General features: G+C 36.0%; 2 protein-coding genes across 4 annotated transcripts in view; one reads left to right on the top strand and one right to left on the bottom strand.

Moving 5' to 3' along the window:
• The window catches only part of LOC121414989 (regulator of G-protein signaling 7-binding protein-like), a 58,622-nt gene extending 46,469 nt beyond the window's left edge, over window positions 1-12,153 (bottom strand). The window contains exons 1-2 of the mRNA XM_041608031.1: window positions 11,663-12,153; window positions 6,646-7,138 (exon numbers count right to left, since the gene is read on the bottom strand). Of these exons, the coding sequence (XP_041463965.1) occupies window positions 6,646-6,927 (282 nt within the window). The 5' untranslated portion in view covers window positions 6,928-7,138; window positions 11,663-12,153. The remainder of the gene's footprint in view (window positions 1-6,645; window positions 7,139-11,662) is intronic.
• Window positions 12,154-16,317: 4,164 nt separating this feature from the next.
• LOC121415855 (putative uncharacterized protein DDB_G0271606) overlaps window positions 16,318-23,340 on the top strand; it is a 30,685-nt gene continuing 23,662 nt past the window's right edge. For all 3 annotated transcript variants that reach the window (XM_041609227.1, XM_041609228.1, XM_041609226.1), the window contains exons 1-2: window positions 16,318-16,566; window positions 21,563-21,751. In XM_041609227.1, the coding sequence (XP_041465161.1) occupies window positions 16,384-16,566; window positions 21,563-21,751 (372 nt within the window). In that variant the 5' untranslated portion in view covers window positions 16,318-16,383. The remainder of the gene's footprint in view (window positions 16,567-21,562; window positions 21,752-23,340) is intronic.

The raw sequence follows: 23,340 nt of genomic DNA, 5'->3' as shown, positions 1-23,340 counted from the left end.
CGATAAGTAACCATATAGTAAGTTGTAATCCCTGGCATGGCCCCAAGGTATTTTGATGGGGGGGGGGGCAAGCGGTCATTATTTTTCTCAACTGAATTACAGGGATTATGGCAAATATCATTCAGTTTAATATGTTCTTTTTTCTCTCTCTCTCTTAATTCATTTCTTCATTTTTCCTCTCATTTTGTGTTCCCTCTTTTTTTAAATCCTTGGAATCAAAGAGAGCGGTTACCTCTCTGCCCTCACCCCTGAAAGCAGAAAGGGTATTACTGGACTGAACTAGAAAGATTAACCATGTTAACAGGGCCTTAAATGTTTTACATTTTAAAAAATGAATATTCTGTAATAATGAACCCAATATTCTGTCGTGAGGCTACTCACATATATTCAGTAATCGTCAGTCTATTTTTTTTTGAAAAAAACAAATGTTGGTGAAAATTATATTAAATGTTGGAACTTGAATGCACTTTTCCCTTTTCCCATCATCATTAATATCTTAATTGATATTCCTGCATTCCTGCACTGTGCAAACAGCGGGGATAATATATCAAATATTGCAAAAGTTTTTCTGTTCCCTCGCACTAAAGCAATGCCCGGGTACAGAATCGATCAAAAGCACATGGTTGATTAATCGCTCTGGGTTTATGTGTTTACATTTACCATATCTCACTTTTAGGAGGCTGCAGTGAAATGATATAGCACTTGGTAGGTTGACAAAGTGAACTCGTTTTCAGCGACCCATGTTGACCAGTCAGGGCCTCTTACACAAAGTAATTTTTTGAAATATGTTTGTTCTTATTATAGTAAAATTCATGACATTTATGGCCTACATTTATGAGCTACATATTTGGCAAACCAAATGCTATTTAAGATACATAAGCCTGTTATTACTTTGTGGGATGACAAAATATGGACATGCATTTTCTTTCTTATCTGATGAAAAAAAAATAACCCGACATTCCAAATGTAATTTTGTTATATATGCAACTGCATTGTATGTTTTCAATAAGTCGCATTCATCTAGAAATTAAGAGAGCTCATTAAGCAGACAAGCACGCAAGCATCAACAATAAACACAGTAGTTTCGCTTGTATAGCTAATTTTGCTGTAATTAATTTTTAAAAAAATTAAAGAAAAAATCCACAATATTCGGGTTTATTTACAATTAATTGCAAAATGTGCAAGCATGAAATAAAGTTTTGCTCGTTAATTAGGCACTAAATGTTTTATCATAAAAACACATAGGCCCGTATTCTGAAATCTTAACTTAAACTCTGTGGTAAAATTATGGGGAGCCAATTTATTTTTTTAAGTTTATATTGTATATTTCTGATGTTTACTATTTTGTTTCCTTTTGTTTTCACTGTAAAGAAAAATGCTTAAGTATTCCCAGACAATTATGAACAATTTGGATGTCATATGAGTTAAAGAATTGAATGTGTACTGTAATGGATTTGTGCCCCAATTGGCTCTCCATAGTTAAACCAAAACTTTAAACCAGGGTTTTATTTAAACCCGACTTCGGAATACGGGCCATACACTCTGGCATGCTTAAAATGAAATATTTTCCCCTCCCACTCACCCATCCACCCACAAACCCTCTCTCTCGGCCCTGTACAGGTATTAACCTATAAATATCTATTTTCATCTCTGGTTACGTCTGGCGTGAAATTTGCGGTGGGGAAATTTTGTTCGGCGCCATTTATCTAAGCGGCGTAATTCCAGATCTTTATAAGACTTAGCTCAATTACGAGTCGTGACTGAAACCGGGTAGTTCCGCAATTTGTAATAACCCTAGCTTAATTATGTAAAATAAACTTGAAGTTCTCCTATTACAAAGCGCCCCACCCCCCTCGAAAAAAAAAACCACACACACCCACACTCACAAACATGCTCTTTTTCTCATTGGTCACCATTCCATTTTTCCCCTTAAATCCCCCCACCCTCCCTGTCCTCTATCACATTACTCAACTTTCTCCAAATTCATTTTTTGTTAGGGCATATGCCCTACATTAATTCAGTTAATATTGAATCCATGTAACACAGAGATGATAATTGCTAGCGCATTTTTGCCCCCTTCACTTAAAATAATACGATAGCTGCTTAGACTATAAAGAATTCGAAATGCATAATTCAGACTTTGGGTTCTTGTGGGCCTGCATTATGGGAAAAAACATGAAGATAATAAACATGTGGTTGTGTAAAATTTATATTTTCACATTTGAGTATCTTGGCATCCCCTTCCCGGCAACCTTCGATTCCTGGAGCTACCCTTATCACATCCTACGTTAATACATTTCGAACAATTCCGGTGACTTCTCACTGCTAACCTTAATGGGAGAAAATAACGCTTCTCGGAACAGTAAGCAATTTCTTTCCACGGCAGACTAGACAAATTATCACTCTCAAATCTGCAGTAGAGCTACAAAAGGGCGATAATTCTCCAGGACAGCATGATTTAGCGCCTTTCTGTCTCTCAACGCGTTGTTCGTCCAGGGAGAGAACTGCAAAAGACACTGAAGAGTATACAGCGGAATGAAAAATGGAATGAAACATGGGTTCCAAGAAGTGGACACCAATTGAGCGGTTTGAAATCATCGTCCATTTTTCATGCGTGGGTTACCAATTTGTACCTATATAAGGAAACATCAAGCCATCTACAGGCTCCAATTCAAAGACAGAAATTCAATTTATATTTTTGCTTTAAATCAAATCATGCCTTACAAAGGTGTAAGATTGACATATCATAGAAACGTATGACAAGATTTATTTTATGCAGTAGAAAATATATAGTTTGTCTCATAATTTAAATTCTAATGAATGGTACATAGCATGCATGCTCTCTTTACGCATACTAATTATAATTATACATTCTGTTTTACTAAGGAGTTCACTTAGATTTTTACAAATATACATAATTTAAACAGCACAGTTCAATTTCTAAAATGGTATTAAGATTTCTTAATCAATGTTTAAACTCTCTTTACATTATCAAGAAACGATGAAATATCACATAGCAGGCCAAGGCCCGGGGGGGTTGGTTAATTTTTTAAAAAATTATGTATAAACAGTATATTTCCCTCTTTCTGTATCCATTTTGTAAATTTTTAGATCCATATACGTCTCAGTATGCATATTATGCCTATGATTACTCTGTTGAACTAAATGTTACCAACATAGAGCTTTGAGCAGTCGTAGAAAAGCGCTATATAAATGCCAATTATTATCATTATAAATGACATTGATGATTTAAATGATAAATTACTTATTAAGTTTATTTTTAAAAAAAAGGATAAGAGTGTAATTTTGTCAATTGCAAAATAATGCAAAAAAAAATATTGTTATCGCGTTTGTAGTCAAGAGTTTTGTATGATTTATACGATTCCTAAACTCGTCTACTGACTTTAATGAGATCCACTTGAACACTTCCTTCTCTTTGTATGCAAAGCTCGTATTCAAGAGCGATATGCTCGTCGAATCTAAATGAAACCCTTATACAGAATTATCGCGCTTCCACGACGCGTGGCGGACTCAAAACCACAGTAAATGTATTTAAGCTGCCCGTTAAATGACAATAAACAGCTGGGAGGTCTTTGTCGAAAATTGCTGAATCGGAACAGCATGGAAATAATTGTTTATATGTTACACGCATTATTTTGTTTACAGTATGTGATATCAATGGTAAAGCTGCAAAAAAAAGAACCACATCCCTTTCTTGCCCTTGCCCGCAATATTTAAGCAATATATCAATTTCAAATAGAAAGAATGGGAGCTGGTTTTCTCGTCGTGTCCGACCTTAAAACAGTACACAATATTACACTCTAAAATATATCGGGTAAAAGTGCTCCATGGGGTAATTATGTGTCCAACCAAAATTAGGCATTTTTATGTATTTGCCCATTCTAAAGTAAATGCTGCTTATTTGTTAACCTTGCTGGACGATATGATTCCTATTTTCGGTAAACTACTGCCCCAAATTGGTTTGACACATAATTACCCTCGTGTTGGTAAACATTTTACCCATTATTTTTTACAGTGTATCATACATTGGCGGCGGAAGCAAAAATTTTAGGAGGGGACAACCAACAATTTTTTGACAAGCAAAAAAAAAAAAAAAAAATATCTCAACCCAAAAATTTTAGGGGGACGTAGGAAAATAAATTGACAAGCAAAAAAAAAAAGGTCATCAACAACAAATTTAGGGGGGACCGTCCCCCCCCCTCCTCAAATTTAGGGGGGACACGTCCCCCCCGCTTCCGCCGCCTATGGTATCATATCGATAAATATCAAATCGTATGAGAACTGGGATCATTGTCAAAATACTACATAAAATCAAGAGCAAAAGGGTGGGTTGAAAATTCATTCAAATTAATGGTAAATTGACAAGAGAAAGAATAATAAAAGCTTACCCCCTCAACAAAAAAAAATAAATAATAATAAATAAACAAATTAAATAAATAAATACAATTTAAAAAATCGCGACCAAGAAAAGGAAAGATAGGAGGATGAAATATGAAGTTATTTTCTTAATATTGTGCCAAAATCTTTCACAAAATTGGATTTTTGTAATAGGAATGTCGAAACTTTTGCTTGCTCGGTCACTTGGTCAAAACTTTTTATTTATTTTTTGCCCGATACGCCATATCTGGCCCCCTCAAAATGTTTGGATCATTACGCCTCTGGATTGGCCTTTCGTGTATGAATACGTAGCTTCCCTTTCCAAATTTCACCTCTGATTTATGACTTTCCTACCTTTATATCGACACGTACAACACCTTATACATACTACACGCACTCAGGCCGTCATTCCTATTTATATTTTCATAAATTATAATTATACACCCAGCACAAGCCCTAAGCGTTTGACGACAGCAGCGAATATTATATACATATTTCAACCCGACGTGCACAATATTCGTGTAATTAATCTTACATCCCCCTCTCTCTCCCTCTTTCTCTCCCCCTCTCTCTTATTCACTCTCGCTTTTCATTTTAATTAGGAGCTGCTATTTTAGTGCACCTCCAAACAATTCTAGCCGAGGAGGGATAATTGTCCGCTATGGAAATAATAAACCGCCAATAAACTGCATGCGTTAATAAAAAGGCGAAGACAGAAATAGATGTGTGGTGGTGTGGAGAGGACATGCTTACCCACAAATCTCTTCGCGGAACCTGAGACGAAACTGACGGTTTCACCCGGGGTATTTGGAGGATCGCAGGGGTGCAATGTCCTGATTGCTTTCGTTACGAAATCGGTAAATTAGGGAGTTGAGATCTCCGTTTGACGATACGGGGAATAGAGTGAGTGAATATTCTGATGGACGCAAAGTGGAAGGGAAGATGAAGGATTAGGGGTCTTCTGGCAAGTGGAATAAGGAGGAGGTTAGAGGGAGATGAGAATCACGATGAAGTTGTGATGAGGAGGAAGGGAATTGATTACATGGTTTGTCAAGGGATATCCATGTAATATTTTAATATCAATAATAATAGCAGGGCCCGCTGGGAGAACAGTTTCCGGAACTGAAGTGGCTACCCTGGGTAAACATACGGTTGTTATTATTATTATTATTATTATCATTATTATTGTTGCTATTATTTACATTGTCCACAACTTGATGTTCTGTTGGTATATTAAATAGCAATCGGACTTCTTCCAGAAATCTAGGGTTATTGTTCTATCAAATTCTATCAAATAATAATAATAATAATTATTATTATTATCAATATTATTATTGTTGTTGTTGTTATATTTTGATTAATAGTTAGAACAGTATTTTTCATTGTAAAATTCCTATTATCATCACTTCTCACTATCGAACTTACAAACTCATGGCAGTAACGTTACATAGCAAGGTGAGTCTATATTGACACAATCATTGTTAGATATGAAGTTCGCAACTGAATGAAAAAAATATATATTCATTATTTTCATCACTATAATCTTCCATTCTATTATCATAAAAACTTGGTATTCTCACCACCCCCTCCGCTTCCCTCCGTCTCTCCCTCCCTGTCTCCCCCCCCCCCCCCCCCCCCTCTCCCTCTCTCCGTTTCACCTTCACCAAAATGTATCTAGTCACTGAACCATGCTCAGAATGAAGTAGGCCTATGCCGAAAATAAACTGCATTGTAACTAATTAAAAGTGGATACTAATTGAACTGAGGTATCTGGTGATGGTAGGGGCCTGAGGCTCCAGAAGCCATTTCAGGGGCGAAATTGCCAAACGTGATGAATGTTATACTTTTTGGAAATAAGACACAGAATCAAAATCTGAACAGCAAAAACTGTGGTGTTAACCAGTGTACAAAGAGGACCAAACCTGTTATTTTACACCGATGTTTAATTTAAAGTGTTAGTTTAACACCTTTAGTTGTTATTACAACACATTTGGTTGTTACATTTACACTCTTTGGTGTTATGTTCAATTCTTATGTTAACATCTCCGGGTGTGGTCTTCTATTAACACCAACTGGTGTCAGTTTTAACACCACAGTTTATACAGTGTGTAAGGGGCAGATTTTTAGCGCAAGTCCTATCGTGATGTCAACGCTTAACTCGGGAATACATTTTTTGGTTTACAAAGATACGCCTATGAAAAAAAAATTATGCTATGAGGTGTAAAATATTTATATTTCATAACTTACCTTTTCACACTCGTCTCTGAGTATCCTCGCCGATTCCTCGTCGAGATCATCAGGAGATCTCACGAGATCGTAGAGCGACGCTCTCGATCGTTGATCGTCATCGATATCATCATCGGGATGAAGGTGGCGATGGTGATGGGAATGAGGGTTGTTGTAATTCGAAGGGGGGTTGAGATTGGACGGCTGGATTTCGACGTCTAGTTGCTCACCCGAAGAAGAAAGGGGAGTACTGGCCCGGCGGCCTGGGCTTGCCAGACGCCGCGATGGGGTGCCGTTGTTCATGCACCCGCTTTCATCCGCTCCAACGCGGACAGTGAAGAGAAAACAACCTGGGCGTCAAATCTAGTTCGTCTACAGCGGAGGGATCGATATCTAATCTCCGATCGATTTAGACAAGGAAAAACATTAGAAGTGAACCAAAGATTATTCCATTACAGTACCTGCGAAGAAGGTGTCCTTTTGATAAGATAATCCATGGTGACTTGTTAAAATCCTGCAATGTTCGGACAGAAAAAAAGAGAAAATTACATTTAGAATTGCTTTTGAATAAGGTCTGCCTTAAAAAATTATTGTTCACTAAACGATAAGCCTACCATCTTTGTCCACATTACTTAATGACAACCAATATCATGCAAATATCAAACAGACCATTTACATTGTAGTAAAAAGTGTTTCCTTTGCCTTTCAAAATTTCCCTGTAACTGAAGTATTTTAAGTCGTTATCTGAATCTCGTCAACCTTGTTATTTTTCCGAAAATGTTCCTGTCCATCATTTTGGACCCTCCTTGTTGTTATTGTCAACCTCCATTTCTCCGAGATTCCTTTTCTTCTTCATCTAGAACAAGTATTCCCTCTAAATGGGATTTCTGGGAAGCAACCATGGGGGGAACATGCCAATCCACCCCCCCCCCGTCATAGTGAATACTCAGTGGCACTGATTCTCAATTCATTTCATTAAGTAGTCACATTTATTTAGGTCTAGTTCAATTCCATTTTCAATTTCATGCACCATCATGATGTATTATACTTAAACAGTGCCATAGATGTTGGAACATTTTTACATTTACGTGTACATTGGGAATTTGAAGTGCGCGGTTTATTTACTAATTTCTTATTTCTTTCAAATTGTTTCATCACACTCAGCGTTAAAGTCAGGATCAATCCGTTTTGATCCCTACATTTCCGTCTCTGATTAAAAAAAAACTTTCATCCTGTTTGGTTTCGCCCACCAGAGGTGAAAGCGAGACTTAGGGATCCAAATGTCGCCCGTCCGTCTGTCGTCCGTCTGTCACAAACCTTATGACACATAATTCCACAATCTTAAGTCACTTTTCAACAAAAGTTGGATGGTAGATGGACTTGGGGGACCTGCATGTTATACTGCAGTCGGAGGTCACATGGTAAGGTCAAAGGTCACTTTCATGTCAACATTAAAGTTTACATGCAAGACTCTCTTATGACACCTAACTCCGCAAACGTAAGTCACTTTTCAACCAAACTCGGATGGTAGATATACTGAGGGAATCTGCATGTAATTATGCTGCAGTCGGAGGTCACATGGTAAGGTCAAAGGTCATTTTCAGGTCAACGTTACAATTTACATGCTAGACTCTCTTATGGCACCTAACTCCGCAGCCGCAAGTCACTTTTCATCCAAACTTGGATGGTAGATGTACTTAGGGGACCTGCATGCTATTGCGTTGGGAGGTCACATGGTATGGTCAAAGTTCATTTTGAGGTCAACAATAAAATTTACGTGCAAGACTCTTATGACAAGTGTTATTCCATCCCAGTCCTTTTACAATGAAGTACAAATCGATACAAATTTGTTGCGCGCCCTCGCAAATCACGATATTTCTGGTTATTTTCATAAGTGGGCGAGACGCAAAGTCGCTTTTGCCTTGTTTATATTTCTTTCAACAATACCAACCAAAAAAAAAACATCCATGTATGAAAGAGCTTGAATATACCTTGGTGGTTTATATCAGTATTGATTTTGACGTCGTAGTTGGAGGAAAGTAAGAATATTATAAAAGCCTATTACAGTCTTCCTTGTCGTTTGAATTGCAGGAGAAAAAAACAAGAAGGAAGAAAGATTGGTAAAGAAGAGAACTAATCCATTACCTCACTTCCTGGACATAATTTCTGACCACAATGTCTAAAATGACAAAGACAAAAATAAACAAAAGACAAGGCCGTGGGTATTATACGAAATTATAAAATGAACGTATAAGGTATATGGATGAAGGCTGCAAATTGTAATTTTCCTAATTGCGTTTCATTCGGGTGAAGAAAGCAAGGCTACAATAAAGCGTATATAATTATAATAGCCAGGTAAACGCAGGATTCCAATGTAAAGATTCCATATTCATATTTGTGGTTAAAAATGCATGATAATAGTAACGCATATAATGATAAGATAAAGATGAAAATAATAGTGATAATAATTATGAAATGATAATGATGATACCAAAATCAAATCTATTTCCATCTCTTTTTTATTTAAATATTTACGATTTTCAACTGCTTTCATTTACACAGAGAAATTCGAGCTATGTCTTTAAATGGGTAATTTACACTAAAGATAAGTTGGGGTTTTTAAAGACGAAAACATTCGAGAAACAGTATTGGTGAAGGTTTAATATAAATCCATCAAAGATTATGAGTCATGAGGGTTTTTTAATTTTTTCATTTGTGACTTTATGCAAGCCGTATCTACATTTCTGTAATATCAATTCAATAAATTCCCATTTTGATTGGTTCCTAATTAATAAAGTAAATATCCTTTTCATATGGGGCCTATAAGGATACAAAATGCCTTGTGACATTGAATGCATGATAACAATTTCTTAAGAAAGGTAATTTTATGGAATTCATATTCATATGACACGTGGAAGAGCTGTTCGTTGTGACGTCACAAAGTAAAATCTTTTCAAAAATATATCATAACCCCGTGTTCCTTTTTACGACTTTCGTCAAACCCTCTTCGATGCATTTACTTTTTCTTGTTTGTTGTTTCTGCGATTATCAAAAAAACTCTGTACATTAAATGTGTTGCTTACTTTATGAACATTATAAAGTAGTTGTTTAAACAGCTTAAGCAGGTGTTTGAGATCTTAAACAACAAAGTTTAATTTATAATATTTAATTCTCAATAGGCATGGTTGTTTGAACTGTATTACAACTACTGTAAGGTTCATTATAATGGTAAACGGCGTTGTATAAAATTTCAAATAGTCAGGGTGAATTTCTCCTTTAACTAAATGATCTCGCCAGTCCAAGGTGGAAGATAAATAAATTCCTAAGGATTGTGATCTATATAGGATGGGATTGTGGCGGCAAGGTTCGTACCGTCAATTCAATTATCAAAGCAAATAAGATTCCTAATCTATCAATGAGATTGAGCTAAGGAATTTGCTTTTGAATAACGATGATTTTAGCTGAGGTGTATTGACGCCTTCGTGGTAACCCGGCCGACATATTATATAGCATTATTGGATTTTTCTTCGTTAGCAGATTTCTTTAATTTATTCACATATTATGTACCCCCTCCCTCCATCTCTCTCTCTCTCTCTAATTGCAACAATGCCTAAAAGACATCTTAATCAAGTCAGAGTTGAATGGAAATTGAAAAACTTAGATAAGTAATGAGGCGAAATGATTGTTGATTAAAACATCTATTTAGATTTTCAAAAAATAAAAATCAACCCTTATTGATTCGTTTAGAAAGCACGATAGAAGGAGAGCGCGCTTCTAATAATGATGGCGATGTCGATAATTTTTATGAACACCACCAAATGAGATTAGGTTATGGCGAATTACACACAAGAGGTTGGATCCCCCGGAAAGTGCAGAACCAACCCACTTTGATGACGAAAAAAGTCATCATGAATATCAGACTTTGCAAGATTTACAACCTAACTAATTATTTGCAGACTTATCAACGTTAGATATGAAGTTCGTGACTGAATGAAAAAAAAGTACCTGTCGTACCCTTTATTCCCATTTTCATTCACCACTTTCATTCTAATTCCATTAAATTACAATATCCCCCCTCCTCTCCCTCCCTCTCTCTCCCTCTCTCTCTCTCTATCCCTTTCTGTCGCATCACTTTCATACTTTCTATTTTTTTAATCTCGTCATCATCCTCTCTATATATTTAAACCTGCTTGCGCCCACGGAAGTTCCAAAGTACGAGGTTCAAGAGGATTATATAGATTCGTTTGTGATCTCATATTCTTATAAATATTTATATCTTTCAAATTCAATGAAATTAAAATTTGTGGTTTGGATATCTGATCGAAATTCAAGATTTTACTACATTATTGCAGGTATGAATGGCTTTTCAAATCATTATCATGACTACCGTACGGATATACCTGAATGTACTACGATCAGTATTGTATGACCCCAAAAAACCCATTAAATTGAGCACAGAATATAAGATTTCGGGTAGAAATAAGCAAGAAAATGATAGTGATTTATTTACAAAATACAATTGCCAAATTCCATTTCTCTATCTCTTTCTATTTGTGAATTTTATTATCTATCCATTTATATATTTATACCTACCCGAACATTTGTTTATGTGTTTATTTTGTTTATATCCATTCATCGTTTATCTACCTGTCTGATCCTCTATCGATAAACTATCCATCTGTAAATTTATATACAATTATATATCTATCTGTTTATCTATCTGTCCATCCATATATCTATCTATCTACATATCTAAATATTTATCAATCTATCTGTCAGTCTATCTTGCCTATTATTTTATTCTTTTTTATTTCATTCCTCTTCTCTCCTGTCCTATTCTCCTTGTTTTCTTCAATTTCATCTTTCTCTCCTCTCAGCCTTGCTTTTTTATATCCCCTCCCGTACAGTGCGATTATTACTCGGCGCCAACTTCCTATTCTCTTAACTGGTATAGTTAGCTTGAAGAGGATACGTCTGACAAATCAATTATATTCCACAATGGTTGTTCCTATTTCAATTCCAACATCCAACTCCGTACCTTAATTGATAAAACACCATCACAATGACACTCCCATGTTCTTCATTCCACCTCCATTTTGGCATTCCTTTTGCTTACTGCAGTCACTGGGTATAGATCCAATAAAGCAATTACCTCCAAACGAATTGAAAAAAAATAATGCACTTTCCGCTGATAATATCTTGGTTGAAGGGCATCCGAAGTAGGAAGTTACACTAATGTGATATACTGTACATCAGTGTGAAATGAGATAAGCTGTAAACTTAAATGGTGAACGGTGGCGACCGTGCCTGGCTTTCAAGTGCGTCCGCGGTTTTTGCCCATCGCTAGTTCAACTGTTAGATATTCTATGGTTTGATGTATGCTTACTTGCAAGAGGTCTACACTTATCCTCGCTCACCACTGCAATACTTCTTCTACATCTGAAGCCCGCGCTTTTACCGTATGCATTTCACTATACCGAGTGTGTTTCCCGCCTTTTTGTGCTTCTCCGGGGTACATGCATTAGCGCCTGTCCACGGGATGGTAAAATAGGGCACGTCGATTCGGTGATCAATGGTGATTGCTTACTGTGAGGGCGCAATAACGGTGAGCTCAGGGTGAGCTTTGACGAGCCTATTACATGAGGAAGGCAAAATATGACTTGGTTCAAGTCATATTTATTACATAGGAAACAATTTACTGTCTATGATAATACCCATTCGTCTTTCATGGAAATAAAAACAGGTGTGCCCCAAGGTTCTATTCTTGGGCCTAAATGACATTGTTAATTCTTGCCATGAACCACATTTTATACTGTATGCCGATGATACGTCACTTCTTGCCTCCCATGATAATTTATTTGAGATTTTAAATAGAAATCTTGCCCAAATTTCTGCCTGGTTTAAGTGCAATAGACTTTCCTTAAATACAAATAAAATTCATTGTGTTTTATTTAATAAAAAGAGGGGTGTGCAATATAATCAAACTGACATATTTCTCCATATGGATAAAACTCAATTGCAATTTTATAATTCAGTTAAGTTTTTAGGAGTGATTTTAAGCAATAATTTATGTTGGAATGATCATATAAGTTCTATCTCTGTCAAAATAGCACGTTTTATTGGAATCTTAAATCGTTTAAAATGTAATGTACCTAGTTATATATTATTTACTCTTATACAATGCTTATATTCTGTCTCGTCTTTCATATTGCAATTCAATTTGGGGTAATACTTATTCTAGCCATAAACAAAAAAATTATTATTCTACACAAAAAAGCAATACATTATGTAAGAAGACAGATTATAATGCCCCGACTTCTTTGTTATTTAAATCATTACGTACAGCTAAACTTCCAGATATTACCAAGATTCAAATTGCTTCAATTATGCAACGATACCACACAAAAAGTCTTTCACCCTATTTAATGAATATGTTCTCAATTAATGCAAACATTCACAACAAATTCCACAGATGGACCATGGAGCTAGCTCTATGGATGGACCATGGAGCTAACAGAGACCGTTTTAATTGAACGGGGGAACAATATAGATCTAAATATTCAATACGACACACTGGCCCCACACTATGGAATAGTTTAGACCTGAACACATATAATATACAACTTAATAATACTTTTAAAAGACAATATAAAAATAAATTAGTGAGCAATTATTGATATCTCTTAACGTGGTTTCGTACTATTTGCTTATTTGATTGTTTATCCGTTTGTTTATATTTGTTGTTTTGTTTTCTTTTTATCTTTTGTTCTGTTTTTGTTTTATATTGAAGTTTGTTTAATTTAGTTTTTTTTGTTTTAATGAAATGATTATTCTTATCCCTATTTATTCTTTGGTACTTGCCGCATCCATACCATATACTGAATTTTATTTTAACTATTTATTTCTTGGGTATGTGCGTTTCAACAAGCCTTTTTATGGCTTTTTGTGCATGCCCGATTTCCATTCATTATTTTGTTCATCGATATTTTTATAATTATGTGCCAACCATAATTTTATCATCACCACTATTTGTTTCAGTTGTGTTTTGTTGATACCTTTGCTTTGTTTTATGTTATATATTTTTCCTTTGTGTGTATATATATATATATATATATATATATATATATATATATATATATATATATATATATATATATACTTTTGTTCTCATTTTGTTCTTTTTAATGAATTTGGAAATATATACTGAATTGAATTCGACCCAACCCATTCGAAATATTTTAAGTTGATATTGCTGATTGTCAAAAAAATAGGATTGACCATTTAAATTAAACACTGATTATAGGGAGGGCAACTACTGAACTTCCTTTGCCCATATTAGGACGAAAAAAATATTGATAACTTTGGAGCTATATTTCAGATTTTGGGCTGCACAGCATCCCTTCCCTCTCCCAGTCCCAGTGCCTCCCCCCCCCCTTAGGAATAGGCCTATACTATTTTGGCAAATACCACGCCTCAAGCAGTAGCCAATCAAAATAAAGATTTCCATGATAGTTTCCATCAAGACAAAGTTACCATAGTTATACCTCTCAAATTAACCCCGACATAGGACACTAGACTTTAAACATAGCCCTAGACGTTGCATTACTTCAAATTCAAATTGAAATTCAACTTTATCAGAGTCCTTTATTCCCATACTGACAAAAATCATATTGATACATGTAAAGATAACAATATAATCATGACATAATTACGAATGAATCCAAAACAGATTACTCTGAACCAGTAAAACTCAATATATTACATATACATAATATTATAGCCCTTGAACTTCTGACAAAAAACATTTTGAATATTGTGTCACTCACAATTCAAAACCAGTATTTAACATTTTGCCCCTTTTTTTCCTTCTTCCGTTGTTTGTTTTGGGTAATAAACTGATCCAAAAGTTGTGTTCTGAAAGATTAGATTATGCCACGCAGGGGCATGCCGTGCCAGATTATGCTGAAATATATATGCACCTATGGACGTATAATATAAATACTTCTCTTTTCATGCTTTTTCTCTCCTCGTTTATTTCCTCATTTTCTTCTTTTCTCCTTTTCCCCCATGGTCTGGATGTGTAATTTCATTCAAATGCAAAGCGCACACGCATTATTCAAATGTAATTATGATTACAAATACTTATCTATAACAATCACTCAGAATGCAAGAAGTTTGTACATTCCATCCCGCGCAGTGGGCGGTAGATTTGTCTTTTCAAAGGCCTATCAAAAAGCAATGGGATGAATAATGATAGTCTCTTGTGAGGGTCGAAATATGGATAGGATGAGTGCATAACTTTCCAAACTTCAGGGAAAGAATATTCATACCTCACAGAGTTACCCGTAGCCTTATCCCGCCCCCGCTCCCGAAATTTCGAAAACTTACATCTTGTTACTGAAAATTTTCACAAATTTCAGTAAAAGGGTGCAAAAAATCATTCAAATGTACTCTAGAAAATGCAAAAGCATCCTCACGACAAGCTCGGTCACTTCGCTCCCTCGTTTATGAGTTTAATATTTTCGGTCTTGAAAATAAACCGATCGAAGCCTCCACTCCAATAAAAATGAAGGAAGACCAAGAGAAAAATAAAAGGGTTAGGAAAATAAAACAATGCGGAGATTGGTGTTCACCGTTCGTGATTCGTGCTAGCATTGCCTTGGGGGGATAAAATACTAATCATATTCATGAGGATTATATGATGCATACGATTTTATGATAATTTCAGCTTGCGCTTATATAGCACTTTCATTATGAAAGAATGATTCGCCTCATGCATCTATTAAATCAAAATGTCCCTCCTTTTAAGGTTCGAATTATCAATAAAATTGTTAGCTCACGCTTCACGTTTGCAGTTAAGTGGCCTTCGTATTGCATCCATGCTGAAGTTTGAGCTGTAAACCGAATTATTCGTTTAATGAGATATATTTATTGTGCATGCATGCCTCGCGCCTCGACTTTCTTGAACTGTCCTGTTCCTTTCGAGGTCGCGTTGATATTGTTTACATATATATCACTTGTTTGTTAAAATAATGCTTAAAATACAATTATTAGTGATACCCTTCTCAGTTAAGCATGCAGTTAAGAATTAGCTTTTCATTAGTAGAAGCGGTGAGGGTGTGCATAATCTCTTATCCTCCCTAACGGACAATGTTCGGGTCAGCCCTGTACCTAAGTGTGCCGTGTGTGTGTTTGATTATTCTACAAAGCCAGTGGCGGATTCAGGAGGTCCACATCCGGCTCGTGCCCCCCCCCCCTCCCCTCCTTGAGAGTCACAGCAAATAACTATGTTTAATTGAAATATGCCTTTCATTATAAAGTGATAAACTGAGGACCAATGTTCCCACCCCCCCCCCCCCCCACTCCCTTTGGAAAATCCTGGATTCGGCCGCCCTTGCTATGATCGTAATTTCATTGATTATGTATGTCTGTGGAATAGGACCATAGAGATATATTTATTAATAAATATATACATGGATAACACCCCTTTAAAATTATTATGCCCATATGATGCCACCGAAAAGTTGTATGAGCCCCTCCCCAATCAATCCAGAAAATATACAGTAAGGCTACCATACTTTCTCTCAATACTACACATGCAGTCTAGATCTATGATCTAGTCCGATACGTTCAACGTCTAGATCTATGATCTAGTCCGATACGTTCAACGCGTTTTCCACGTATCGCGTAGTGTGAAAGCCGGTTTCGCGGTAATTGGACGGCATCGAAGGAAACTTCTAAAGAGGTTAAAACATTAAAATGGTGGCAAACGGAGTCTCTAGAGGTCGGCCAGGCCGGACACCACAATTCCTAACGTTAGGCCTCCTGGTTGTTATCTGTATTTTAGCTTTTAATTACTGGAATGTGTCATCACGAAGCCGACTTCTGCAGCGACAAGTGCAAGAAATGACGGCGACACTCGAAGAATTGGCAATGAAAAAGGTGGGTGTGATGCACACAGTATGACATTACCATTACCGACGCACGTAATTCTTGTGCACGCATGTTCTTATGAGGGTAATCACAAATCTGTGACACAGTCATTGGCGCTAATGCACCTGTGCTCCGGCCGGCTTTCTTTGAGATAATTTTTTTTAGTGGTAGACCAAAAGCTTCGGTCTCTGTTGTTCAGCTAAACTCCGTTGGCTTCACCCACCAATTACAGAGTCCGAAGTTCTAATTGTAATTCTATTTTACATGTATTTGATTTATTTCTATCGCGATCTGTATGATGGGGTGTCCAAACTTCGCGCACTTTTCAAGAATATTCATCACGCCTAATCTTGTTCAAAAATTATTCATAATTTATAAATAATTTAGAAATAGTTACCACATTTTAAACTATAAAATCATGGACGAAAATGTAAAGTAGGTCAAGGGATTTCGCCGGTATCGCGATCGCAAAATTTTATTCCGATCTGCGAATGCAGGCTGTGCTGGAAAACCGTTCAGAAAAAGTGTGATTTAACTTCGCGCACCAAAGCTTTTGTGGAGATTTAAACAAAGACTCAAGCTCAAAAAGTGAAATATTTTTATCAGATTGATGGCAAAATGCTATGGAATCGGTTAGTACCACATTCAACTCACATTTTTGATGATTTCTGCTTGTCATGCTTGTAAAATGGTGATATCGTGATGCTTGTTGCTTTCTTCAAAATGGGCGCTAACGGTGACAAATTTGCAGATCTTTTGCCAATGTTTTCATGAATACTGGACTAATCCTAAAGAAACTTTCACCAAAAGATAATTTTAGGTCGCTTTTCACGTTGATGATGTCATATTTTAAGGATATTGGCTAGTTTTGGAGATAATGACCGTCTGCGAAGTTTGGACTCTCTGCCATACAGGGCACAGGGGACTCAATCATGATGAAAATGGCCATATGTTTATGTATGGTAGTGGATCGTATTACCGAACACTTCATGAATTCAATCATCTCAAACACATAATTCTCATAAAATTCACCAAACTTTCACCATAACTATACAATTACCTACAAAATATTTAAATATGGTCATTTTCAAACGTGACACGACAATCGGAGGGGGTTAAGGGCTCATATCTTCAAACTTAAAGATAATGAATCAGTCATGACTACTATATTATATACAATATAGGACTGGCATGGGCCACTACGAGTTTGATTTGAATTCAACAATTTGTTTAGTAGATATGATTAAAAAATGGTGCGTGAGTGACACGACAAATTTTGGACATGGGTTTCTGACCATTAACACATATGGTTGGATTCGTGCCCAAGTAGTTGTCAAGGAATACTGTGAGTTACAGTAAATTGACATAAATAGTGTACCTATCTAACACATATAGTCAAAATCAATCAAACTTTCTCTATGGAAAATGGTACCCTCCTATATACCGTGAGTGACACGACATCAAAAACGTGAGTGACACGACAAGTGCAAAAATACAACATTTATCTCAACAATGAAAGTATTTTTGGCATGATGTACAAGAGTAAAATACCATTAACCAAAAAAGAAGCTTAATTACATAATTACTGCTTTCTTAAAAGTTGATAATATGTCATCCTGATGTTTTATTCTTGGTTTATGGTCATATTTGCCCATTCCCTATACCATACCGCATTATTGTCACACTCGGGCTTCTACCACTCTCCTCTTCGGAGGAGGAGGAGGCACTTGAAGGAGGTGTTATGTGGTCTTGGCATTGACATCTCAAACATTCTTTTGAGGCCTTATTTCATTCAAAACTTTAACTCTTAATCTCTGTCTGTATATTAAAATTTACAGGTTTACAATTCAGCATCCACAACGGATGGAATAAGTTTTCCTTGTAAGAAAGGTATTCTTAATAGTCACTCACATCATCTGGCATGGTCTGGTAGCCAAAGATGTCAAGTATGACTCCTTTTTCTTGAAATATTGGATACAATATTATCCTCCTTTAATATTTTAGGCATTTTCCAAATAGGGCATGGCAGTTTCAATGTCTTTTTTGGGTACCAAACCACAATTACATTGCTGCACACTTCAGATGGACCATCAGCAAATCCTCGAGAACTTGGGGATAAAGGTATACTCATCAAGCATAGGTTTTCTCCTGAACACTGCTTGTATGTGGACCCTCCCAAGGCAGTAGGCACTGTACCAAAATTCAGAGCTGTGCTTTAAGCAGGAATCTTGCAAGCGGCTTTTCATTGCTAATTATTGGATCATATACCAAACCACGAGAATCCAGGGACAGCCACAAGGTGAAAGATGCAGTCAGTACCTGATTCTTGCTGTCTGCTACTATTACCTACAACTTCAAGTCATTAGCCTTTCCTTTCCTAAGCCCTTGGATATCACACTAAAATCCAATTCAGCATCCCCAACCAGGCTCCCTTTATACCTCAATAGCTTTTTCCCCTCGAGGTCCAGCTCTGTTCTTAACCAGGGTACCCCCCCAAAAAAATGATCTACCGGTATATGGCAACCCATCCAAAGTTGCTCAAATCAAAATGTCTCTGTTGGGACCTACATGAACATATATACGGTAATTTTGTTGTAATGAATATGTGTAAATGCAAATCTGCTCTGAACACACATCGGCCCGCTTACGTTAGTTTGCCGTTCAGACCCTACATGTAGTTAATCACTAGCGGTATGAATGGTGGCAGAACAAATAATGATTTTGAACTTCGCATGTAGCTGCTTCAAGCAATATCCAAAATGTGTTATCAAATCTCAGTACATTCTCACCTGAAATGTTTATGTTTTCTTGCAAATTTGTTTATTTCATGTCCTGGAATACATGTACAAGCTTTATGACAAATGAAAAGGTTGATTTGATCAATCAGAAGGAAAAGAATTTTTTTTTCTGAATTTGAAAAAATGTTTGGTATTCATGGAGATCTCTTATATCTCCTACACCACTTTACCACTAAAATTTCTGCAAATTTCAATATAAGATCCCTGACTTTTCGAGGTTTTTTAATGAGTATGACAAAAAAAAATAACATTATAAAAGAAAGGTGAACTTTCTGCTCATTTCTGTAAATGGAGACAGAGGTATGACTTGAACCATCACCATCACCAAATGCATTGTAAATATGTCAATTGCTAAAGTATAGTGGTTTTTCTCTTAATACATTCATAATTTTGTGTTGATTGATTATGTTGTTATATTCTTAATCACAGTACATTCACCAAAATATGAATTAGGATCCGAGTCTTCACACCAATGGAAAATTGTCAGGATTTTTTTAAACCAAGGCAACCAAGGAGAAGAGAGAAAATAGATGAACTCAATGTCAAATCCAATATTTCCATAAAAAGGAGTGAAATTAGGAAAATGGAGGAAATTATTAGCCTAAATTAGGCCTAAATGATGTCAGGAAAAACATTTTGACTGTATCCCTGGTAAAATGCTTCAAAAATTACTGGATGTCCTTTTTTATACACAATATAATACCGTGAGTGACACGACATTTCGTGAGTGACACGACATTGTGAGTGACACGACACAACTTTAACAGTTAATTTTAGCTTTACCTTAACACATTGGACCAAGTTACTTTATATACAATAAGGTACAGGAAAACTGTATTTGCTCCTGTACTGGGATAAATTAATTTTCAGAATACACAGCTTGAAAAAACTTTTTGTATTTAAAACGTGAGTGACACGACAACCAGTTTTGAAAACTTTGAAACCCTATTTTTTTCAGAAAAACACTTAAAAGAATTTTTTTTTGCTATTTAGGAGTTAGATACAATACACAGCTTGTATCTTGCAAACACATGCGCTTCTAATACAAATTTTACATTGTGGTAGGCAATATGTGAATTTTAGTGCAAAAATCAACATTTTGCAACATTTAATTTCCCTTGCATAAAATTCTCTATATCTCAAGACATAATTAATAATTTTATGTAACTGAAATGGAAAAATATAATTTAAGATGTCTACTTTCAAAAAACATTAAAGCCTAATGATTTCTAGCAAGTTTTAATTTTCACCCCCATGTCCACTTTTGTTTGAAAATGACCATATGTAAAAAATTTGCCAAAATCATTTTTCTTTTTTATGGTACCGTATTAGCTTTCATTCGGACCCCACTTCGCATGTGAAATATTTTTGTCACTTGAAAAAGCGAGCCGTCTGTGTACGAGGAGAAAAAAAAATAGAAACTCCTGGAAACAGACGGCTGCCAGCTGTCTAGTATGAAGGGGGCCCCATGTCTAGCCAGGCGGCTTCTTGAGAGTAAAAATCATTTACTGACATACATTGTAGGCTTACTCAATGAAGTAAGGTATTCCTATCCATTCATGTGCGTGTAGGCCGCTAAAACCTGAAACTTTTGCCCCCGAGATTTATACTTTCCTTCTAAAAGATCTAGCCCTAAATCATGTACATGGGATGCAACTTCATTTCCGACATTTATGCACTATAGATTTTATTTTTAAACAAGAATTCATCAAAAAAATGAGAAAAATATCACAACAAGATGGAAGAGACTTGCCCGATGTTTATGCAGCCATCTTCATTCCTATTGTTCTTTGCCAATGTTACAGACGCGTGCGTCGTGTAATGTTGACGAAGAACAATAGAAAACAAATCGATTAACAAAGTTTTGGATTTTGGTAGCACAAAATGGGCAATTGTGTTTGAGTGTGTGTGCAAGATCCAAATGCTCTACATGAGATGTTTAAACTTTGGCCAGTAATGAAAACTTTTACCTACATGTACATGACCTATACCTGTCTTGTCATATTCTAATAATTGGCAATTAACAAAGATGTGTGTAAATAGTGTAATAATTTAATGATCAACTTCATGCTTCATGAAATAACCCCCTTTAGACCTGATACATGTACATATATATATACAAGTTTCATAATTCAAAAGAAAATGATAATGAATATCCTTTGTTCAGAATGTATAGACAGTGCAGTTATTTTATTAATTTTTTGTAGGTTCATCTGGAGAAAAGAAGCGAAGCACTCCAAAGCCAGATAGGAGATGCCAACAAAGTGAACACTGTTTTAAAAACTGAAAAAGAATCCTGTATAAAAGAGAAAGAAGATATTCAGGCTTTAAAAGAAGAAGTTGGGTCACAAGCGGAATCTTTACGGAAAGAGAAAGACCTTGCAGTAACCTCATTGGTAAGTGGTCTTTATTTTCATTTCATTAAAAACTTTATTTTATTTTGATTGGTGCATGATTTGTAAAAGAAACTGTAGGCGCTATGATAACACCTTTTAGAACTTCTTATTCCCCTAAATGTTTTATGTGTTCGCATGAATGGTGTCAAAAATCTATAGCCTCTTGGCAATGGCATAGCATGTACTTGCTCAAACTATATTTTGATTTGGATGTGCCTCACATAACCCTGAAATGGGGGTCTAAGGAATTGACCACAAGAGTAAAATGTAGGGTCTTGGGACTTACATACGCCATACGGTACTGTGCGGTGTGAAAAACGGTCTACAGAACGTGATCGCAGTATAGTATACGGTGCATGCTAGCGCTGTGCATGTATATGTGGGGGCTAGCAGTACATGGAGTCAGAGTGGCAAGAAGCTGCTAGCTGAGGGAGTTTTGAAGCTGTGCGTGCAGCTCTCGCACTCGTGCTGGATAATTTTGGCAGGGCTAGAGAACTGAGATGTTTGTTAGCGGGGGTCTTTAGAGCGGGGCGAGATGATTTCTGAACGGAACTTTTGTCATTTTGAGTATTTGGAGAACTGAAAATTAGGTCTATAGGTTTATTCATATATTAGGTTATTATTATTATATTATAATATATTTACATATATATTAGGTTTTTATTTTCTTGAAGTGAATTATTTACGCTATAGTGGGCATCGTAACAGAGGGGATGGTTCGTGGTAGCGCAATAGCGCACTGTATCTATTCCACGAACCGTCCTCTCTATTATGATGTCCACTGTGGCGTAAATATGTAACTTCAAGAAAATATAAAGATACGGGATGAAACTTTGGAACCTGAACTTTTGAACAAAGACACCGATTAATAATTTGCTCTCCTTGTAGGTGCACTTATTGCTGCTTTTAAAAAAGCTTTTCTTAAAATGCGTTTTCTGCAAAACTAACTTTCGCATCGAAGTGCGTAGAGAGGGCGGTTTGTGGTGCGTGCGATGATATAAGCAGATCATGATGCACACAAATATACAGTGGAATGTCTTACTGTACCTTTATAGAAAAAGATCATAGCAAAATTTCATAGTAAAAAGAAATACCAAACGACTATTGTAGAAAGTACCAGTGTGGTATACATGTACATTTGTATTGTATACTGAACAGAACATGAATTACATTTGTGTGGTAATTGGTATTGACATACATGTACATGTACAACTGCAATTACACCTCATTCATACATGATACATACATGTACATCACAGTGACAGTTTTTATTGCTTGGCATGAGTCCAGGAAAGTAAGGGAATATATACAAAAATAAGTTTGCTCAGGCTCTCTAGAACACCTGCTTCTGAAAACTTATTGCTGTAGAATTGAAATCAAATACTGAAAATGTACAGGTGTAATATACATGTATTTTCATCAGTTGCACCCCCACCTGTTTATACTGTATGTGTGCATAAGAACAACCCAAATGACAAGTCTATGTAAGTTCATTTTAGTATTTAAAAAAAAAATTAATGTACATTGTACATGTACATGTAATAGTATGTGTTTGTTTGTCCAATGATAATACTTTCTCATCCATTTTC

The sequence above is a fragment of the Lytechinus variegatus genome, chromosome 5, assembly GCF_018143015.1.
Source record: "Lytechinus variegatus isolate NC3 chromosome 5, Lvar_3.0, whole genome shotgun sequence".
Taxonomy (NCBI): Eukaryota; Metazoa; Echinodermata; class Echinoidea; order Temnopleuroida; family Toxopneustidae; genus Lytechinus; species Lytechinus variegatus.
This window is presented reverse-complemented; position numbering and strand designations above follow the sequence as displayed.